At 49.0% G+C, this 22,354-nt stretch overlaps 1 protein-coding gene across 1 annotated transcript in view; it reads right to left on the minus strand.

The window, feature by feature from the left end:
* Positions 1–2,261: 2,261 nt before the first annotated feature.
* SMYD2 (SET and MYND domain containing 2) overlaps positions 2,262–22,354 on the minus strand; it is a 51,081-nt gene continuing 30,988 nt past the window's right edge. The window contains exons 4-12 of the mRNA XM_039249509.1: positions 20,184–20,244; positions 19,378–19,502; positions 15,016–15,083; positions 12,369–12,471; positions 9,643–9,753; positions 8,631–8,751; positions 7,130–7,304; positions 4,810–4,918; positions 2,262–2,704 (exon numbers count right to left, since the gene is read on the minus strand). Of these exons, the coding sequence (XP_039105440.1) occupies positions 2,624–2,704; positions 4,810–4,918; positions 7,130–7,304; positions 8,631–8,751; positions 9,643–9,753; positions 12,369–12,471; positions 15,016–15,083; positions 19,378–19,502; positions 20,184–20,244 (954 nt within the window). The 3' untranslated portion in view covers positions 2,262–2,623. The remainder of the gene's footprint in view (positions 2,705–4,809; positions 4,919–7,129; positions 7,305–8,630; positions 8,752–9,642; positions 9,754–12,368; positions 12,472–15,015; positions 15,084–19,377; positions 19,503–20,183; positions 20,245–22,354) is intronic.

The following is a 22,354-nucleotide window of genomic DNA, read 5'->3' on the forward strand; positions in this document are numbered from 1 at the left end:
AGCACTTTGACTCCGAGGAGGGAAAGGCCGAGAGAGGGCTTGGCCAAATTAAACTCCAGTACTTTGGTCGGGGGGCGCTACACGTGGGAGAATGGTCAGAAAAATTCAAGAGAACCCAGAAGATTAGCCCTAACAGATACTAAAAGAGTTGTGGTGCCACAATAATTAAGAATACAGAAATAAACCTAAATCTGAAGGGAATGATAATGGGACTATTTCAGATCAGCAGAGGAAAATAAACCAATAAAGGATGCCACCATAACTAGCCAGAGGTTTTGAAAATTAAAAATTTAAAAGAGTTCAACTGGATCTCTTTCTATTAAAATAATTCCAGGTAGAGCAAAGACTTAAAAAATTGTTTTCTTCATTTAATGATGGAAACGATCTTTCTCTTTAGCAAGTGTCATGAAAAATAATGGATGACCAAGGAAAAAAATATTTTCAGGACATGGCTAAGAGCTAATATCTCAAAATACATTGAGCTCTTATAAATTATTATGAGAGACACAAATAGCAAGATAGGCAGTGGCCATGATTGTTGACTCGCAGATGAAATACAGGAATTCCTCGGTATTGGAGAAAGTGCCCAATCTCATTAATAAATGCATATCAAACAAAATACAGTAGACTGACCAAAAAAATTCAAACGGTATGTATAGCGTAACATTCTACATTATTATTATAGTAACATAATAGTGTTATGATGGTATCGGAAAACAAATACTATAAATAAGATAGCCTTAGTACCTGATGCAGTTTTTTAAAAGGAAATATGGCCATATTTATTCAAATTTTAAAAAGTCTCCAGTACTTGATCCTGAAATTCCACTTCTTGGCATCTATCTCCCCAAATGGTCCCACCTGATGGCAGAGTTCTACATCTGAGACTGTGCATTGTGGCATTGTTTATACCAACAGCAACCTGGAAAAACCACGTCCATAAACAGAATGAATAAAATACGACACATTCCTTGCATGTTCCAACTCTAAAAAGAATGAAGCAAATCTGTAAAGGCTGGAATAAAAAGCGGCGCATGGTGTTAAGTCAGAGATTATGAAACAGTCGGTCAGCACCATCCTGCCTGTGCTCTTCTCAATCTATTTACATATATACCTTGCACCAGCATGGGAAAAATTGGGACCACATAAGCACACGGTTTCTAGTTGTTCCATCTGGAGGATGGGAGTGGCCAAGAAGAAAGAACAGCTCACTTTTTCCCAGGATTATTTGCAATTATGAGAAAGTGTTACTTTCATAGGGTTTATAAAACCTTTGGAGGTGGTGGGCTAAGCTTATTGTAGGCTTAGCTACAGAGTAGTCTTTTCTTAAACCGTGAAACCCCCTGGAGCCGGGACCATGCCTAACTCATCCCTGCACATGGAGGGCCATGCCGTGTTCTGCATATAGTAGGTGTTCAATAAGCATCTTACTGCACTTCTCTGAGTAAGACAATGTATTCTGGCTGCTGCATCCCACTGTGTGCCGTTAACTGTGTGCAAGACACACGTGTGGGTGTGAGACACGTGTGGGTGTGTCAATGAAGCAGGAAGGGTAATGTATAGCATTCAGCTGTTCCAGCCGCCTGCAGATCATGATATGAAAGCTGAAGTGTAAACTCTACGGGCTTTAATTATTACCTAATGGGGAAGTTCCTCACTTTGGACGGCAGGAAACTCCCCTGGGAAACACCCCTGCACCCCAAGCACGCCTGGCCCCAGCCCTGCCCTTCGTGGCGGTTGCTAACAAACAGTCCCCGGGTTGCTGCCATCCAGGCTGGGGGGAGCCGGTTTCCTGCCGGCTGCACGGGGAGGGATCAGTGTTTGCTCAGTAGTAACACAGAGCTGTTAAGGAAAAAATGTTTTTTTCCTTCTCAAGCTTACTCTGGAATGTTTCCAAACAAGGACACACTGCATAGAAGAGTCAACAGAATGAGAAATGGAAAGTCTGCTTTCAGACAGATGGGGGGTGGGGGAGGAAGCCAAGAAAGCCATGCATGCAAGGTGCACCTTTATGCTTAGGCAAGCAAGGGATTCCAGATTCTAGACCCATGACTCAAGACAGACACATTTTCTCTCCCGCCCGGGAGTGTGGGGGGCGGGCATGCAGATCACTTAATTGCACCTCTCTCTCTCGCCTCCTCCACAGGCAATGATCCCTGAGAGCCCCTGTGGGCTAAGTGGCTGCCTGCCCCCCATGCCCACACACCCACACCCGGCTCCCACCGCCGCTTTGAAATCCTCCCCGCAGACAGAAGACAAACTTTCGATACCATTATCTTTTTTATTCTCTTTCATTGTCCAGGTTTGTTCAGATCATAATAGGCACAAAGGGGAAAAAGAATCACATTTTTTAATTCACTCTGTCCAAAGTATATGATAATATTTAAAACCATGCCATTATCTCTTAGGGGGGAAACAAAAGCATTCAAAGGTTATTTTGGCATTAAGATTAAAGATTAAGACCAATTTCCAGGGAAGCCATTGTCTAAGGACAGGCAGTGTTTTTCATTCCAATGATTTTACAGAAATGTGGGAGTGATGCGTACACATTGGATGAAATTTTCAAATCCTTGAAGGGCTTCTGCACTAGCATTTAAATAAAAACTAACACATAAGCGTAGTTTCAGTGGCTGTCAATTTCCTGTTTGATCTCGGAAATGTATGGATGGTCTTTGCCGTGAGCTACTTCCATTATCGCAATGGCCTAGGAAAGACAGAAACAGGAAAGGGTTGAGAGCCCAAAAGATGGCACCCTCCCTCCCACCTGCACCCCTTCGACGTACAGGGTACATCCTGGCTCTTATAGCCATGTTCTCTTCCAGAGTCTTTTTTTGTTTCTTTCTTTTTTTTTTAATAGACAAGATTACCTGAATACCAACTAGTCACCCATGCAGTCCGTACCACTGAGTACAGCATTCTACAACAGCTGAAGCCATGGTACAGAAAAAGTGATCTCACGACTTTAGACTAGATCTTGCCATAGAAAATGCTGTAGGGATAGAATTATTTGTTCTCAACCCAGTAAACGCGATGCCGGAACAGAAAAGGCCACCGTGAACTTCACACTGAACCTGTTTTGATTTTAGTCTACACTGCTCATTTTCCCTTTCAAAAAGTACATACTTTCCTTGTAATAGACACTCTTTAAAAAAAAAAAAAAAAAAAAGAACCAACTTCAAAGCTGTTGCAGCTTCCACTGGAGGAACCTGGAGAGAACATATTTAATAAGGCGTCTTTATAGTGAGGGAATATTAACCGGAAGAGATGCCCGTGCCTCCATCACTTCCCAGCTGGGTGACCTTGGGCAACTGACTACTCCGCACCTCATCTTCCTCATCTGCAAAATCAGAATGATGCCTACCTCTGAGTTGTTAGTACATATACAGTGTATAGAATGGTGTCCAGCATAGAGGAAGTATGTATCAAATGTTACCTGTAAGAATTTGTTTTGTCTTCAACTCCGTGACTCATGATAGAAAAACTTCAATTATTGCCACTTTCCAAACAGGGAATTTTTGACGGCCCATGACTCTGATGGATAATCTTTTCTATTGTACCATTCTCTTCCTAAATCTCAAACCAAAACAAGGCAGGCCACGGAACAGTGTGAGCTTTCCAGACCTTAGAGAACATCTTGTTTAAATGCCTCTGCTATGTTCACTTCACAACTCACAGTCCTTGCTCAGAGCTACTTTGCCCTTCACTGATCACATACCCACACTGTGCAACTGTGACTCACGGGTCCACTCTTCCTCGGCTCACCAAGGCAACAAATCTGTTCTCTCAGGAGATAAATTCTATGGTGTAAAACCAGAACGTATGCTTAGCTCACAGTGCTAGCCTGGTGGGGCCTGGACCTTTCCATTTGGGATGTGGAACTGAATACCATCTTCCCAAGTGGTCTATTAGGAAGATACGGGGAATCTGGCCCCAACTTTTATGGACATTCTCTTACAGGAGTCAAGAGACTGACCCAAGGATTACATTTCCTCAACTGTCCACTTCTACGTAAAGAACGAGAATCAATATTCAGGACGGTGACTCTAGCTAGTGTAAGGTGCAAGGTCAGGGCCCGGCCCCCTCAACCACCGGCAGCAAAGAGCAGTCAAATGCCGAGGAGCCACATACTGCCCGGGTCCTGGCATCCCCTGTGTGCTGGTCACAGCCGGGGCAAGTGGACCGGAGGCTTTTGACTCCGGAAGACCCAGTCTAAATGAAGGCCTCAGACTAAACCTCCATTTTTCTATCAGGAAAACCTCTATCATTTCTGGGAGAGTTAAACGTCCCGGCATGCAACTGGTTCTTGACAAACCACCTGATGGTGGTTCTTCACTCTGTTTTAGAAACTGCAAATGCGTAATCGTACTTCTGAGGAACTCTCTATATCCAACTGCCTTGATTTCACCTCCACCTGGCAGCATAAATCCAAATCCTGAAGGCAGACACGTGGAAGATTCCCTGGCCAGTCTCCTGACCCATCCGCGGCCTCTGTCCACTTCCAGGGCTTCCCGTGGGCCGTGGCACCCCCTGCCCCCAGGCTCGGGCTGTGCCTAGAGTCACAAGCAGCCCCTCTCACTCACTGTGAGCACCCCCTTCCCCAAGGGAGGCCCGGATGCAGACCAGGCAAAGGCTCCACCACTTACTGTACCCTGACCTGCCCAACACCCCACCCCCACCCCGCCCCACCTCCCACTTCTCCGCCAGACGGGAGCCAAGAGCCGGGTAGTTCTCCATGACTTCGGTCACTCGGCCCGGTCAGGCGTGAGGGCGGGAGCTGAAGGGACCCCCCACCTCATGTTGCAGACGCACCTTCTTCAGGGCTTTCTCTCCAGCAGCTTTGTTTTCCAGGCCCATGTACAGCCGCCCCAGCTTCAGCCACATGGAGGCCACGTTGAGGGAGTACAGAGGGTAGTGTTTGCTGGAAGAAGAGAAGAGGACAGGCCACCGTCAAAGGCTGCCAAGCCAGGGGCCCGTGCCCACGGCCGCCAGGCTCCCCCGGGCCCTGGCAGATTCTGGGCGGACGCTTGGATGGTTCGGCCCTAAGCACAGACGCACTTCATTTCATGCAAGTGTGTGTGTTTCTGAAAAGCCACATCAAACCCGCAGGAGAAACCCTACACAAAAATGATGAAAACACCGCATGCAATCCCAGTCCGGGTTTTTGTTTTAGGTGCGCTCAAAGCAGGGCACTGGGAAAACCTCTCTCAAAGTGACTCCCCTATTTATGAGGACATTAGGCCTCTCCCCTCACATTAAAAGAACACCCAAGAATATACACACGCCCATGTGCCTCAAGGCCCCAACTTTCTGTCACACTCGGTTACCACTTGCTTTAACAAAGCTGTCAGCTCTCTGAAGTCAGAACACCTTCTTCTGGATTTGCTTTCTGTTGTCCAGCAGAGAGCTTTAGATACAGTAGTTGTTCTCTCTGTTTTGTTTTCAAAAGCAGGGAACAATTTTGGGGAGTGGGAGCTATTTTCTTTTTAAGATTATTAATTTATTTTGAGAGAAAGAGAGAGAGAACGCCAAGCAGGCCCCGCACTGTCGGGGCAGAGCCCGACGTGGGGCTCGATGTCACGAACTGCGAGATCACGACCTGAGCCAAACTCAAGAACGGGGACGCTTAACTGACTGAGCCACTCGCCGCCCTGTTCTCTCTCTGTTTTGACTGAAGGCTGACTGGTCGGGCCTGCCTAGGAAAGAGGAGGCGGCAGCTCGTGGGTGAGACAGGAGGAGGCGAGAGAACGTATGTGTGTGGGTAGGCGTTTCTTTACAGACCCGTCTGTACAGCTCTACCCCCACCATCCATGCACACAAGACGACGCGTTCTGTGTTCCTGGGTAGGCAGCACGCCGCCCTGAGCGAGCGCTGGTGCCGGCGGCCCCACAGAAGGCCAGAGCTGGCCTCCGGGAGGGGCTCACCGAGCTAAGGAGGCGTCCAGTAGAGCAGGGCCCAGCGGGGAGAGGAACCACAAGGCTAAGATTATCTCACTCATTCTTTCTCTATCACCCCTTCCCTCCCTCCCTCCCTCCCTCTAGATCTCACAGAAGGCTGTGTGCAGGAGACCAGAGGACTGTCACCCACCCCAGGAAGAAGACAGGCTGTGAGACAGTCTGTGATGTAGCCAATTGTTTCTAAGAACAGATTTTAGGCGCTGGCTTCCCTTGAGCGCCCCCTGATGGCTAATCAGGGCAGCACAGGGGAAGGGGAAGGCAGTGGAAATCCAGACCAGACACAAGCTTTACAGGCCCCAACCTTAGACAGGGAGGGAGAACTGGGGACTTCTCAACCCCAGGAGAAACACCGGGGGTGCTTCCGGGGCACAGGGATTTTAGAGCTAATGCCCAGAGATTCCAGGCCACTTGGTCCGGGGGAGTCCCTATAAATGCACGATGTAACTGTGTTTAACGAGTGCCCCACTGATAAGATCTAGGCCATCCCAGCCCTGAAATGGCTAATCGGAGCCAGAGGACACTGCCATGACCTCCATCTGTCACACATTTTAAGGTTTAAAAACCCTCGACAGGAAACTTCCCCGGGGCTGACATTCATTATTACTGTAAGTTAAAATCCAACTTGCTGTATTCAGAGCCGGGGGCGGGGGGAGGTGGATAATGGATGACCAGAGCCAACTCAAGGCTCCCAGCATCTCCCCATCTGCAAACTGGGCAGCAATTTAAAAAAAACACAAGCAGGGGGAGGTGTGAGTAACAATGGAAAAGGAGGGACGTGAGAGCATCGCGTACCGGTTAGGAAGTGTGTCTGCCATGGAAGGCACGGGAGGAAAAAGAAGCCGGTGGCTAATTTTAATCCTGATCTGAATTAACTACTTTGGATACAGCGCCCTGTAGAGGTCCTGGGAGGGCTCTGGCCCCGGCACCCCCTTCCTAGCCTCACCCCCCGCCCCCCGCCGCCGCAAGTGTTCTCCTGCAGGCAGTGGAGGGAACAGGCCGGGCCTGATGGGGCAGCACCCCGCACCTGCGCCTCCAGCTGTGGCTGCAGCAGGAGAAAGCTGTTCTCGGCATGTTCCGACTCGGCGCGGCCAGGAAACAAAACAGCCACAGCACACATTTCAAAGCACCAAATTCCATTCCCCGCTACGGCGATGGGAACCGGCCGCTGCCATCACCTGTAGGGCTTAATGATCTTCTGTCCGTAGCGCAGGGCTCCTTCCCAGTCCTGCGTGTACAAGCAGACGCCCATGGCCTGGTACATCATGTGCAACATGTACACGTTGCTGTCCTCAAACACGGAGCTCATCTTCTCCTGGCTGAGCTCGCAGATCTCCAGCAGCTCACTAGGCGGTGCTCTGGCGTCAAGGAAAGGGCAGTTCCCGAGGCCGGGTTCAAGCAGTTACTGCATCCACTCCGCCCCTGCCCTCACCCTCTGCAAAAGTCAATTACAGAAAGCCAAGCAAAAGTGAAAGGCAATTATCTTTTTCTTTGAACAATCTTGTCTTAATGTTTATTTTTGAGAGAGAGGGAGAGAGAGAGAGAGAGACAGAGTGTGAGTGGGGAAAGACAGAGAGAAGGAGACAGAATCTGAAGCAGGCTCCAGGCTCTGAGCTGTCAGCACAGAACCCGACACGGGGCTCGAACTCACAAAACGCGAGTTCATGACCTGAGTCAAAGTCAGGGCTTAACCGACTGAGCCACCCAGGCACCCCTGCAATTACTTTTTCTTAAAGAAATGTCGTTTTTCTTAAAGAAACGAACTCCAGTAAAAAACTGTTAGACCTCAAGTATCAAACACAATTTGAAAACTTAACCACAGGGAACAGACCCTCAGGTCAGCTGTAAACCACGCTTAGGATCACAAATCTCAACCTCCTAGTTAAATTTCAACCTTCACCCAAGCTCAGCACTTTGGTTGAAGCATTTCTGAAGAAAAAGTCCCCACTGTGGCAAAGTTCTTTTTGATGCTGAGAAAAAAAAAAATGTGCCTCTCTCCAATTTCCTCCACTGCTTTTAGATTCTCCCCTCCCCCCCGTGTAAACGTGATGCCTTTTCAACCCAAGAAAATGCTAGAATGTAATGGTTAACCCAGAGGGCACTTTGGGGATGAGCACTGAGTGTTATGTAGAAACTAATTTGACAATAAACTATTTGTAAAAAAAAAAAAAGAATGTAATGGTTAAGAACATGGGTTATGGTAGCCAGCAGAGCTGGGGCAAAATCCTGGTGGGTTCTGTCCTGTGGGCTAACCACTTGCTATCTAAGAGTCCGTTCCCATCTGCTACCTGGCAATGGCAGCACTGTGTGGCCTTACGTGTCCCCGTGAGGATGGGGTACGATAATGTAGGCAAAGCCCTCGGCACTGCGCTCGCCTATGACACACCACCAATGAGGGCCGTCAAGGAACTCTTCCCCACAGCTTAGCACAAATAAAACTCTTCCACCACACTCGGCTCCTGACCCAACTAGTGAAACAAGGAGAAAGAAGATGAAATCAACATCAGCGAACTTGGACGTGGCTGACTCCAAGTCCTGGGTGGTCAGTAACTCTTCCCACGTCTGCCGGCAGCCATTCTTCCTGCCCTTCCACCCGCCCTTCTTCACTCCCTCTTCCCAGCCCTCCAGCACCCCTTGCAGGCGAGGGGCAGTAAACTCCCAGACAGCTGTAAAGGATATATTTGTAGTGCTTGGCCCTCCGGAACTCCTCGATGACGTTGCGTGCGTATCTGACCATGTCACGGATGGTTTCTGCCTTTGGTGGATCGCTGAGCTTCCGGATTTCCACCTTGGCCTTATCCTGAGGAAAACGCCCACAAGTGCAGGGTGTTACCTCCCACGGAGACTACACTGACGGGGAAACCCCTCAAATAGTACACCCTGAGGCTTGCCCATCCTAAAGTTACAAAAGAATGGAAGGAAATCAGGCAACGCATCTAAGGGAAACCTAGTACTCTGTCTCCTTTTTGCAAAAAAACAAAACAAAAAAAAATTAATTTTCTAGGAGCACTGGGGTGGCTCAGGCGGTTAAGCATCTGACTCTTGTTTTCGGCTCAGGTCATGATCTCACAGTTCGTGGGATCAAGCCCCACGTCCGGCTCTGCACGGACAGTATGGAGCCCGCTTGGGATTCTCTCTCTCTCCCTATATCCCTGCCCCTCCCCTGCTCATGCACTCTCTCTTGCTCAAAATAAATAAACATCAAAAAATATAAATATATAAATTTTCTAGACAATCTTTATCCAGGCTGCACACTTAGAGTATGTTTGCTATGGGCAGATATGTGTGTCCACACGTCTATGAGTCAAGAGAATAAGAAGGGCAATGCCAAACAATATTGGCGATGCCAGGGAAAACCTTCCTTATTCTCATGAAGAGGCCAGAAAGCCTCTCGTGTGCTCCTTCCCTTCCCTCTCTTCTGAGCAGCCGGTTCTTTTCAAGAAACAGCCATTTGGCAAATCCTCCTCTTATTTGCACAGTGAAATGGGAACGTTCTCGTCAGCTGTGACGATCAGGTCTGAACACAGACCTGGTGTAACTGGCTTCCTTCTAGCCGCCTTAGCAAGACGAGTGAGGAATCCCGTAGGAGGAGACCCCCCGAGTCAGACAGGTGGCCCGACTGGCAGCGAGGCCCTGAGATGCAGGGTATGGGCGGCACCTTTACCCAATCGGGAGCGGGGCGGGGGGCTACCTTGTCTTTGGTGGTGCACTCCTGACACTGGCAGGTGAAGAAGTAGGAGTCCCTCAGCCGGTCATTCCTGTCTTCGGTGGGGTACAGGAGGTCGATGTAGCTGGTGAACACCTGGGGGGCGGGTCCAAAAGCGGACAGCGCAGGCTGCAACAGGTAAACCCACTCCCCGCCCTTCCCGTGGCTCTGCGGCGCTTACAGGGGCGAGCACTGAGCAAGCCACAACGTGGGACGTGTCTTCCCCTCAGCCCACTGAATTCTTTAACGTCGACAGTCCTCTAGGGGTGTCCGCCTCCTTGTGACGGAGAGGAGGGGCCTCTCTTCCCACCTTCTGGAGAATCCAGGAGCCCCCCCAAACAGGAGACTGGAGAGTCGAAAGCCTCTCCACCGCTTCCTCCTCAAAGACAGTGAGCTGTGCACTTGTCCCAGCAGCACAGGACGCCGTCACGTGTGTAGAAGCAAAGACCCCACTGGGCAATGACCCTACTCAACCTTGAGATTGGCCCTGGCCTGTCCCTGCCTGGCCTTTCTGTATCGTCTTCGCTCCCACAGCTGGGCCGGCGCGGATGCGCCGCCGGGCGGAGGGGAGCCCGGACGCACACACACCGACGGGTTTCCGGCCACCGGCTGGCAACGGGATGAGACGCTGGGCCCAGCAGGCGGGACACGTCAGCACGGGCAGGACACAGCCTCCAGGACACCAGCTGGGCCAGGGAACTTGGAAAGTCTTGCCTCTGGGCTCAGGGGATTCTCCCATCCTTGCTGTTTTTCGAACGGGGTCTATAACCGGGGCTCGGAGCATATGGAGGAGACGGGCATTTAACTGTCCATTATCTACTCACTGGGACGGCACTCGTGGCTCATCCCACGCCATCAGGCAAATGTCTGACTGAACAGATGGATGTCACAGAGCCGTCCGCGTGCCAGTAACCTCGGGCACCGGCAGGCAGGCGGGGGACCCCCGCACGGGGCTAGGTGCTCGCAGGCGCCGCCAAGCCAAGCTCTCCCCGGCCCAAAGGGCAGCACTGAAGACCCTGCAGCTCATCTGACACCCTCTTTGAAGGGCAAGTCTCCCCCAAGGCCGTGACTTCCCCAAAGCAGGGTCACCGCATTTCAGATCTTTCGGGGCGCGAGGGCAAACCTACAGCCGGTGCCAGCCCTGCCCGGCCTCACGCGGCCAGAGCGGCCTCGGTTCTTTGAAATGATTGATGGACACAAGACGCAACAAACATCAGGGCCCAGAAGGTGGCGACAGAGGCCGCTCAGTGTCGCTGCTTGAGCCAGACAGAGCCGGGCTAGGTGACTGCTCAGTTTGCAGCCAGCCGGAGCCCAGTGACTCAATTTCTGACAGGCTGAGATTGCGTGTTTTAACAGAAGAGGCATCGGGGTAGTCAGAAGACATCTAGAAGCCAAGGTGCCCCAATCCAAAACAGGGTACCCTCATCATGATCAATGAAGTGAACGACAGGAAGTCTAGTCTGTGTCCTGGACTTCAGGCCCTAGTTAAGCTGTGGGCTGGTTAACAACTTCCAGAGAAGCCAAAGCAAACTGATCACAGTTTTTACAATTTTAAATATCCAGACACACACCTTAAAACAGCACTGGAGACACTGACGTTAAAGGGGGTGACTACAAATCCATGTGTCCTCCTTGTTAGGGATTTGACTATTCCCTTAAGGACACAAAGCATTCATCTAACAATTTGCCGAGCAGCCCTGAGCAGCCTTATCGAGCCTCCTGGAGGTGAGGCGTCTTAGAAGGTAGTCACGGAGGCAGCACCTCCATGGGAAAGTGGAGGGAATCGCTGTGCAGGTGACCCAACACCTGGTCATCTCCACGTCCCTGAGTCAAGGAGGAGACCTCTCGCCCACAGACGGCCTCTACTTGCCCTGTCTGTACAAACCACCACCTGAACTGCATTCCTCAAAACTGGTCTCTCTGGAGTTCAGGTGTGGAATTGATGGGCTGTGAAACGCTGATGTGTCATTTGCAGTTTCAACTCTCCAGCTACTTTACTGGTCGGCTGCTTTTTGTCTCTTGAGGGAACAGTGGTGTTGACCTTTTGAGGGGAGAAATTCACTACCGGGAAAGAAAAAGCTCAAGCTCAATTATTTGGCAACAGAAATACAGAGACTCTTGGGGCGCCTGGGCGGCTCGGTCGGTTAAGTGTCTGACTCTTGATTTCAGCTCAGGTCATGATCTCACGGTTCCTGAGTTCGAGCCCCATGTTGGGCTCTGTGCTGACAGTGCAGAGCCTGTGTGGGACTCTCTCTCTCTCTCTCTCTCTGCCCCTCCCCAGTTCATCCTTGCTCTCTCTCTCTCAGGACAAAGAAAAAGAAAAAAAGAAAAAAAAAACAAAAAGAAAGAAAGAAATACAGAGATTCTGAAGAGGTTCCAAAATTCCGTTTGGGTCATTTGGGTAGACTCTTTTCTCTGTACGTCTCTATAAATCTCTGTAAGGAATTTAGCTCAAATCACTTCTTTCTTGTTTTCTTAGCCACATATGGAAATGGTGAGCACCAAACTGGAAGGCAGAAGTGTGGGACGCCAAGCCACAGGTCACAGGTGTGATCACTCACCCTGCGGGGCCTGCGGGCGGAAACACCGTATCTGCCAGGAACCATTCACAGCCCATCTCCTCCGGGGAGGCCGCACTGATTTTTCCACCCTGCCTTTGAACCCAGCTGTGTGAAGCACACAGCCACAGCCCCCGGGGGCCACGCACTCACCTCGTCTCCCGGGCTGATTTCCTGTACAGCTCTCACTTCTGCCAGCGTCCCCTTGTAGGTCACAATGACATTGGGGCAACAGCTATGATTCATCAACGCGACGCTGTCAATCAGAAGAGAAAGCGCAATTTTCTCAAGAAGGCAGACAGACCATTCAGGTAAATCCCTGGCTATTTACTTATCAGGTTGCAGGCACTGGATCTTGGTAGGATGTTTAAAAAACAACACAAAGCAACCTAACAGTTGGCCATCGTATTCTAAGAGGTGGTTTTCCTGCGTGTTATTTATAATCAGAGTTAACATCTTTAACAGTATTGAAAAGCGAAATTCACAATTCCAAATACTGGCATTTCAGCCCCAAATAACAAAGACATAACCATAAAAACAGCAGCAGCAACACATCGCAGGAACATTCCTTCCCGTCGGGGGAAGGACTCTAGGCCCACCGGCGGGCACGGCGCACATGCAGGTTGCTGTTACCAAGCAGCTTTTTCTATTAATGGATTATTCCTAACCGGTTTTCCTCAGATGTGGAGAAGCTGCCCCTGTGGGAGACCGGGCTTCCTTGGGGTGGCCCTGCGGTCCCCGGAGAGGCCCCGAGAAGCCTACCTGTGTCTCTCTCTGCACCTCAATTTCCTCATCTGGAAAATTGGGACATTACTGCTCCTGCTGCTCGCTGTCTGCTTCTCAGGGACGGAGCGGACAGAGAGATTCGCCTATGCGCAGGGCTTTGAGCTTTGTGATTATATCAAGGTCAAAGTTCTGAGAACAGAAATTTCTAAACTACAGGGAAAAAGTGCTTGATCTCTGGAAATGCTGCCTTTGAAATCACAATGCCGATATGATTTCAGCCCAAAGGGATTTTTTCCCCCAATTAAAACTGCCTGGAAACTGGGGCTCGTCTGGGCACTCACATCCATATGTATCTTTGCTCTGGTGGCCAGTGTCACTCGCCGGAACCCTCGGCAACCCAAAGCCCTCTCCTGTTTGCTCCGGGACAAATGGGCTCAGGGCTGGGAAGCCTGACAAGGATGAGCTGGCCCAGGTTTGCTGAGCTCGAGAGGGAGCGGCCTTCCACCCGCCAGCCGCTAGAGGCCTGAGTGAGAACGTGTGTGACCGGCCTCGGGCCTGGAATGACACATCTTGCCCTCAGCGAGGGCCACCTTCGCCACACATCACAGCCCACCCGGCTGGCTGACAAGTGGTGTACAGGCGAGCAGGCCCTGAGAAGTCCAATAAACAAATGCACTGAAAGTTGTTATGAAAGGAAAAGCAGCTTTCTGGAACCTTCTGCAGAAGACCTCTTCATTCCTTTCAAGCCAGACTCCTGGATACATTTTTAAGGAAGGTGAGGGGAATTCACTAAGGCAAAGAACCTGAAACATGCATACTGTTGGCGGGATCATTCTCTTGCCATCGCTGGGAAGGGCAAGCTCTCAAATACCACTCTTAACCTTGCTCTTAGTCTTGAAAACATGGAAAGGAGAGACATTCCAGAGCTGCTTCCATGCCTGAAGTTGTGTGTGAGAGCCTTCTAAAGAGGATCTCGTGGCCTTTCTCTTTTCCTCCTCCCTTTTCCCAAGAGCCAAAGTCCAAAAGGGATTCTCCTCCAAACCCCTGCTTCCTCACTATTAGAATTCAAACTGCGGATGCCCCCATTTTGGGCGCAGGGACACTTAAGTGAATCAACTTTTTGTTTCGCCATCGGGAACGCCGCCGGCAGCTGCTCAGGAGACGCGGGCCTGTTCACATGCTTCCCTATCCTTCAGACCAGCCTGACGCGCACATCAGGGCGGCGACACACAGACGCACCAGGAGCTCACACATCGCCCGTGGCTAAGTGCGTGGGTGCCTCCTTTAATTTCTGCAACCCAAAGCCAAAGGCTCCTGTAGTGTTTTTTAAGCAACATCACCAACCCACAGGGTGGATTAACTCAGACAGGGGATGCGGGAGAGGCGCCTCTGCTTCATCAGTGAGGGGAGGGCCTGCTCTCAGGAAACTGGAGCATTCTGAGAACACCCACTCCATCAAACGCAAGGGGCAAAGCCATTTTTGGCAAATCCATTACAGTCAAAGCTATAAAGATCCCCATCTGTCAGCTGGCCAGCCTTTCTTGAGTTACTTGAGTATCCCTGAAGTGAAGAAGAATCCTACCGTTCTTTGAAACTGTCCAAGTTCACTGCTTCGGCACATTCTCCTTCCCAAACTGTGCCGCGTCTATGCTAGTATTTTTCAGAAAGAACAGATGAAAACAGTCTCTGCGTCAGCCTATGGCAATCGCTGGTTGGCAATTAGTGTTTCACTTTCAGTGTAAGGAGCCCAAAGATTTCCAGAACCAAAGATATGCAAAAAGCAAACTTCTCAGTGGGGCACGGGCTCTTCCTTCCATGCACACCACAGAATATTCTTTAATAACAGCTCCCTACCTAGCAGGACTTAACAAGCAACTGTTCTCTTAACTGCTACCTTTGGAGCCCTAAGTGTATGGGAAATATTTTGAAACCTGGCAGAATTAAAAAGGTGTCTTAATTCACTTGGAGTTTCATGTCTGCCACATGCAGTTAGGTAGGTTATTTAAAAAAAATTTTTTTTTAAATCTGATTAGTGTTAAATAAGTAAAACGAAGTGAAGTCAAACTCAGCTTACTCAGGAAAAATTGCTGATCCCAAATGAGAAAGCTCTTCATCTTCAATTGTGAAGCCATTACAGTTAACCTGACGGAGAAAGGGGGAGAAAGCAACAGATGAGCTAAAGCTTCTCTTTGGATAGAAATCATTTCTGTAATGGTGACCTTTTACAAATCAATGGAGACGATGTTCCAGTTGAGTGGTGTAAAAACCTTTCTTTCAGCCAAGGTATCCTTGCTCAAACAAAACTGACCCATTAATCTCAGGTGTAAACAAACACAGGCAGAAGTGTTAGGAATGAAGCATCCTTACTGTAGCCACCTTACCCTCACTACGCACAGTGGCCCAAGGATACCACAAGGTGTCCAACGACTGAGGTTTGTACATTTGAGTGGGACTTAGGATACCTAGAGTCCAATCTCATTTATGCCCCAGACCGGCTATGTGATCCTGAGGTCATCACAGAATCCCTCTGTCCTTGATTTCCACCTATTAAAAAAGAAGTCATGGGGGTGTAACGTACAGCACAGGGAATACAGTCAACAATACTGTATTAACTTTTAAGGTGCCAGATGGTCACCAGCTTACAGCAGGGACCATTTCTCAATGAATACAAATGTCGAATCACTATGTTGTACACGTGAGGCTAATATAACATGGTTTGTCAGTTACACACCAATAAATAAAACCTTAAAAAAAAACAAGAACTCACTTAATCCAGTACCTATCCCATAAGGTAAAGTGGTAAATATGAAAGCCCTTCCACAGGTAATCTAACTGCCATCCATCCCCTCCCTTGAGAGGCAGAGGGGCCAAGGGCCTGGGGTTAAGGAATGGAGACCTTCCTTTCACATTTCAGCCCAAATCAATCACTGGCGACCTTTTTAACCCTTAAAAAGAAATGGTACATTGAAAAAAATACCAAGAGTATTGTGGAAGTCTAACCTGGAGCTCGGAGGCTAAGTATGAGGAATGCACACCCCCAAATGTGTGTTGTTCTGTAAATTCATCCCTTCCACCGACTTTCGTTGAGAACATACGCCGGGCGCTGCACACATAAGGATGAACAGGCCATAGTCTGTACCCTCGGGGCACACCCAGTCTACGGGAGACCATTCAGCGAATGTTTTCCGTTTGTCAGAGCTGGAAAGGGACCCAGTCTTTTTACTTTTCAAATGATGAATCTGAAGTGAGAGGAGCAGTGACTTGCCCAGAGCAAGTGGCAGAGGCTGAGACCCCTGCTCGTCCCCAGTGGCTGTGAAGGCTGCGAGCCACCCCACGCCGCACGGTTTCACCCCACGGGCTGGAACCGTGCTCTTCCCGGAGACGGTGCCCGGGCACATTTCAGGCCGGTGGACGGGCTTTTTAAAACCAGCATCCCCTGGGCACTTACTCTGGGCCAGGCCCTGTGCCAGGTGCTGCAGATTTACCCTCTCACAAATCTGCCATACTACTCTGACATAACCCATTTCACAGATATGGGCGCTGAGGCTCAGGGAGAGGGCAATGATTAAGAACTTGTTCAGGGCCATGGATGTAGTGAGTGGCAGGACAGAAGTCAGAGTTCAAACTAGACATTCAGGCAGCAATGTTCTCAGAAACACAAAAGACTTTCACACTCTACCACTTTCTTCTAAAATTGTTCTGATCTATGAATATTAACATGGCAATGTTACTTAAAAGGCCAACATCAAGGCTTGGATATCTCAGCACACGCAGAAGTAAAGGCTGGGGCACCTGGGTGGCTCAGTCGGTTAAGCATCCGACTTCACCTCAGGTCATGATCTCGTGGTTCATGGGTTCAAGCCCCACGTCGGGCTCTGTGCTGACAGCTCAGAGCCTGGAGACTATTTCAGATTCTGTGTCTCCCTCTCTCTCTGACCCTCCCCTGCTCATGCTGTCTCTCTCTCAGAAATAAATAAAACATTAAAAAAAAAAAAAAAGAAATAAAAAGAAGTAAAGGCTATGATGGGTCTGACTTGCAGGTTTTACAGTAAGGTCAACATATTCACAAACAGTATTTACAAAAAGAGATCACTGCAGGTTAGGAGAAAAATGGACCGCCCTGGAGTCCTGAGGGGTTGGGCATTTCTATGTACGAGACTTAACATAGTACTTTCTGTGCCAAGTTCAAGTACCCCCGGCCTATTCTATCATCAGGACATTAATCAATTACCATTAACCAATGACCGACAACCAACAAGAGTAAACTGGACTTTTCATTCATTCAACAAAATGAATCGGGGCACGAACTACGTGTCCTGCACCACAGGAGGTCCTGAACGATCTGTACTCTGAGACCAGATGCTAACAGGCCTCAGCAGTGTCTGCAAAATGACAGAGTAAGAACTGAGTGGCAATTTTTCAAAAACGGATGGAGGGACAGACAGCTCCTCACTACCTCCAAGGGGTGGGAGAATCGCTTCTTTGCCTCTTAATCTCTCCCTCTGTACGGAGCTCAACTGGATCAGTCTGTGACTCCAAATTCCTTCGGGCTTGACTGTTCTACGACCACTGATCACTTGATTCCACGCCCTCCCCGCCCGCCCCCGTCCCCACCTCCTCTCACTCTGCAAGAGTGAGTGTGTCTCTTCACAGACAAAGGGGCCTGTACCCGCAGCGTCCTCACTGTCCCTTCCTGGGAGGCGGTGACGGTGTGTCAGCCAAGCTGCGTGGCAATTTCCCTGCCAGCTCCCCCTCCCTTCTGAAATATCCCTGGAGAAGAAAAGTGAACTTGCATGTTAAGAAAGATGCATGGGCCACTGTCCTTTTTTTCAAGTCAAATCAGGCGTAACTACTTTGCTAAAGCTATTCTCATAATTAGCATTTAGACTAGATGTAGGCTGCACACCAAAAATACATTTCCCAGCCATGCATATGTTCCCCGTGATTAAAATGCACCTCCGAGCTGTCGTAGGAGCGCAGTCACCTCCGGCTGCCAACTGCTGCTGGCCACAGGCTCACCTACGATGCCCCCCCCAACAAAGTGGAGAGGAGAGGGCTCAGAGCCTGGAAGAGCACACACGCAGCCTGGGGCTGAGAGGCAGGACCAGAGCGGGGCACGGGGCTGGAACGGCATTTTCAGTTTTGCTTTACAGTTTTCTTTGGGGATGCTAAATGTCCCTTTCCAAATTTATACATAAAAAAAACGTGTGCGTGCGTGTGCACGTGCACTCACACGACCTGAGAACGGATATTATGATTTGATACACATAAAGTCTAAAAAGGAATTAATTATCTCAGTTATATATGTGTACGTGAATATATGTATGTGTGTATATATGTATGTATAATATGTCTATACATCTGTATCTCCTGGATTTTCTGAGTCAGTCCAAATTTCAGAGATCCCGAGTCATTTTCACCACAAATATACTCCTGCTTATGAGACCAAGTGCCTGGGTTTCTATTCTGAAAATATGGTCCCGTATCTACTACGTCAACATGGAGAAGTCCTATCAGCATGCATTACTGTGTTAGAGGAGAAGTGATCCTTCCTTCACAGCTAGAAGGGAAGATACACTGTATTCATTTCGTCTCTCCTAGGCTCTCACATAACCATGCCTCCTCTAGTCCAGAAAAAAGGGATGTATCTAGTTGTTGTCTTTTTTAAATGGAAAATCAGTCAATTCCTCAACTTGCCATTATCACCCAAATCCATTGCCTTAGGACACTTAGGAAAGTGTACTGTAAAGTCAGGATAATATGAAAATCAGGAAAATCTACTTTAACACTCAAAACTGGAATTCATTTTTGCTTTTAAAAAGAACAGCACAATCGCTTCTCGGCCTTTTGGCTAAGATCAAGTGTAGTAAAAAAAATAGCACAGGGGCGCCTGGGTGGCTCAGCTGGTTAAGTGTCCAACTTCGACTCAGGTCATGAGCTCACAGTTCGTAGGTTCAAGCCCCGCATCGGGCTCTGTGCTGACAGCTCAGAGCCTGGAGCCTGTTTCCGATTCTGTGTTTCTCTCTCTCTCTGCCCCTCCCCGCACTGGCACTCTGTCTCTCTCCTCTCAAAAATACATAAACATTAAAACATTTATTTTAAAAAATGGTCCTTTTTCCTTTCAAAGAGCTTCCAACTAGGCCTAGGCACTAGGGCACTGGCAACCCCTCTGCTTTCATCAACTTATTCTGTGCCAAGAGGCAAGGGTAGGGCAACTCTCTTATGCATCACCCATCAACGAGGGCCAGGTCAAGGTCTGCTCAAGGTCACCTAGCAGACAGGGCTCTGCAAAACAGGGCCCAACAGGTCAACAGCCTTGTCCTCACAGAAGCCATCAGTCTATTTCCGTTGATCTTTCCCGAGTGTGCGCTGGGCAGAGGGACTGGGCAGGGAGGGAAAGGCCGCACTAAGGGTCACCCAGTGCTAGCATTCTCACCTGCGCAAAGAGCACCACCAGGCTCTCACTGTCGGGGAACTCGAGGTGCTTGGAGTAGAAGTGATGAAGGGCAGCAATGTCACTCTGAATCAAGTCCTTCTTCTCATTGTCTAATTTATCCAGATCTGTGGGTAAAGCAAACCATTATTCGCCAGGTAGAAAACTGGATTTCTAGCTACATCCTTTTCTTACTACAAATGGCATGGGAAAAAAAAGGATGTGGAGCCCCTAGAAAATACTCTTCCCCACGACTTGGGTCTAAATGATAAATTCTAGGGAAAGAAAAGCATGCCATTCCTTCCTTCTCTTCTTCTGACAACTGGGAAGTCACTCAGAACATGAGATTTCAACTGACTATTAGCAATGAGGTCAGGGATGGGTGGCCGGGACTGACAACCGGCCCCTCCCCCACACTGGCCCTGGAATCTATGTCATGGTCAAGAAGCTGGACAGCCCTAATTTAATGCCTTTCAGTAAGGACATCAGCTGTTTACAGGACTGCAATTCAGCAAAGATACAAAAATATTCAGCATGCGAGGAGAGCCATCAGGAGACCGCTCGGGACGCAATAATTCATCCTGCGAGTTCCTCCTTCCCCTTAATTACTTCCTAGTAATCATGTCAACTCAGGAAAAAGAAAAGTTCTAGTCATTTTTCAAAACAGCACACAAGTCAAAGTGAAAACTTGTCATTAAAATCCCCGCCACCCCGACGAAAACAAGCTTTCCGTACGTTCCCTTCTTCAACCCTGCCTAGCCCACGCTAACGGTGTCGCTAAAATAACCTCTCGGCACAGAAAGACTTACGTGATTCGAACTCCTTCACAGCTAACAATTTCTCTGAAGGCGTTCTCTCTGGGTGGATTTTCTAGTAATTGGAAAGAAATCACACAGATGCAGATTTTAATGACCGGGGCAAAATCCAGTGCTTTCACTGTTACATCGACATGGAGAAAGGACAATGATCCTCAATGAAGGAAACTCTCTAAGGGCTCTTGCTATCAGGCCCGGAGAGTGTCTGCCCAACCCCCAAACCCGACAGACTCTTTCAGAAAACTTTTTAAAGCTTCTGCCACATTCCTAACTCCCTGATGATGCTACGTGCACACAGTAGGCTCAAAAACGCCTGTTACGGGAAAGCAGAGTGGCGGGAAATAACTTTTTAGGGCCCCGACTTAAAAGGACTCTGAGTCTACAGAGAAACCATCCTATTTATTATTTCTCCTTCTAAAAAGGAACAAAATCAAACCCCCCATCCATTTTACACTTTCTTTAAGCATAGGCTAAAATGATCTCAAATTCTGTGTTTCAAAAAGAACACTTTTGGTGGGATCTGTGAGCCCAGATTCACTTTAAACGTGTTTCTGGCTTTGTTCTAGACACCCCAAGAGGAGCTAACAATAGTAAACCTGCTAGGCTTTGAGAACATGAATAAACTTGGTGTTGACAAGAGTTCAAAAGCTGAGCTCAAGAGCTGGCCTGAGGCCGTGTCTTTGTAATCTGGCTATTCAATTTGGGGATACAGGTGGTCTACCAGGACGCTCTCACCTCCCTAGTTAACATGTTAAGCCTCCCCTTGGTAGTTGGGTAGCCTGTCTCCCCTAATCCTTTGCAAGCCACTAGAATACAAATGGTCTGGTTTTTCTAATCATCGAGTCCTACTGAGATGAAAAGATGGGCAGGTAACTTTTCATTTAATAGACTATTAGTAGTAGTAGTAATTATACTGAAAGTTGAATGGAACTGGCAATAAACTCATCAGAGCACTCAGACCACCCTCCTGGTGCCCAAATATTTCAATTGTTCTTTTTTCGAGCAGAAATCTCCCATCCCGGGACATGTTTCTGTAAGATTAGCAAGTCATCTTGCCTGGGAAGGCTGCTAGTTCAGGAAAGCACACCAGCTTCTTCTGAATTCTTAAGCACAATTTCTATAAATGACACGGAGGAGTTGGAGGTGGGGGAGGGGAGAACCAATAGCCGGGTCACCCATCCCCCCTAAGGCACTTCCGGATCTAACGGTGATGGCTTATTCACCCTGACACCTCCCGGAGGAGGCACACCATTTCCTCCTTTCCTTCCCACCAAGAACTCCAACTCGGGAATACATCACAAGGACACAAAGTTAACATCCTCCAGGGAAAATCGTTTGGAGTGTTTGGTCTCACTCTACAGGCCACCCTAGAATCCTGTGGTTGCCCTGAGCTGAGGAAGCGGCATTTCAGCAAGCACCTGACCAAGCACATAATGGAACAATGACCTCAGAGTTCGGAAATGTTCTCCTGTTTATGCGGCCCAGGATCCTGACTTCGGTTGAGGACACATACGTGCCAGTCATTACAATCCCATTTGGCTTTGGTGAAAAATAGAAAGCTTTAGAGGGAAGCAGGGAGGCAGGTATGAAGAAGAGGTGGATGAAATTTCAGCTTCAAAAAATTTACAGTACAGCGGCCTGGCCACCAACTTCCCGTTAGCAAGTGCCTCCTTAGTATTAGCGAGCGCCTCCGCGCATCCATGCCACACCACCTATCTCCCAGTGTCACAAGGACACGTCCTATGGTGCTTCTCCCCTTTTTTTTGGGTTTGGTCCTTTGGAGATCCGGCATCATCAGCCTGCAACCGGTAAGGACGGACCAAAAACAGCAGAGGACCCGGTCCTGGCATCATCAGTGCTGAAAGCTGCTCACGGCCGTCATTTGCTCCCACTGGGGCCATTTCTTTCTTTACTTCTTCTGTCTTTTACCCTCTTCCTCTCACCTTACCTCGATTTCTATTTCTTCCCACTCCTCCTCTTTCCCTTTTCCTTTGCATACGCCATGCCAGTTGCTCCGTCCCTGTCCTTGCCTGTCTGGGCAAGAGCAAGTACGGACACAGGGAAAACAGTGCATGGCAAGGAGGGGGGCGGGGTGCGCACCCCAAGCATCAGAAAGAAAGGGGGACCTCGCAAAGCTCCTCAGGCCAGTCTGGGTCCCTGGGATG

Source organism: Hyaena hyaena, unplaced genomic scaffold (assembly GCF_003009895.1).
Source record: "Hyaena hyaena isolate Hyena2069 unplaced genomic scaffold, ASM300989v1 scaffold_339, whole genome shotgun sequence".
Classification (NCBI taxonomy): Eukaryota; Metazoa; Chordata; class Mammalia; order Carnivora; family Hyaenidae; genus Hyaena; species Hyaena hyaena.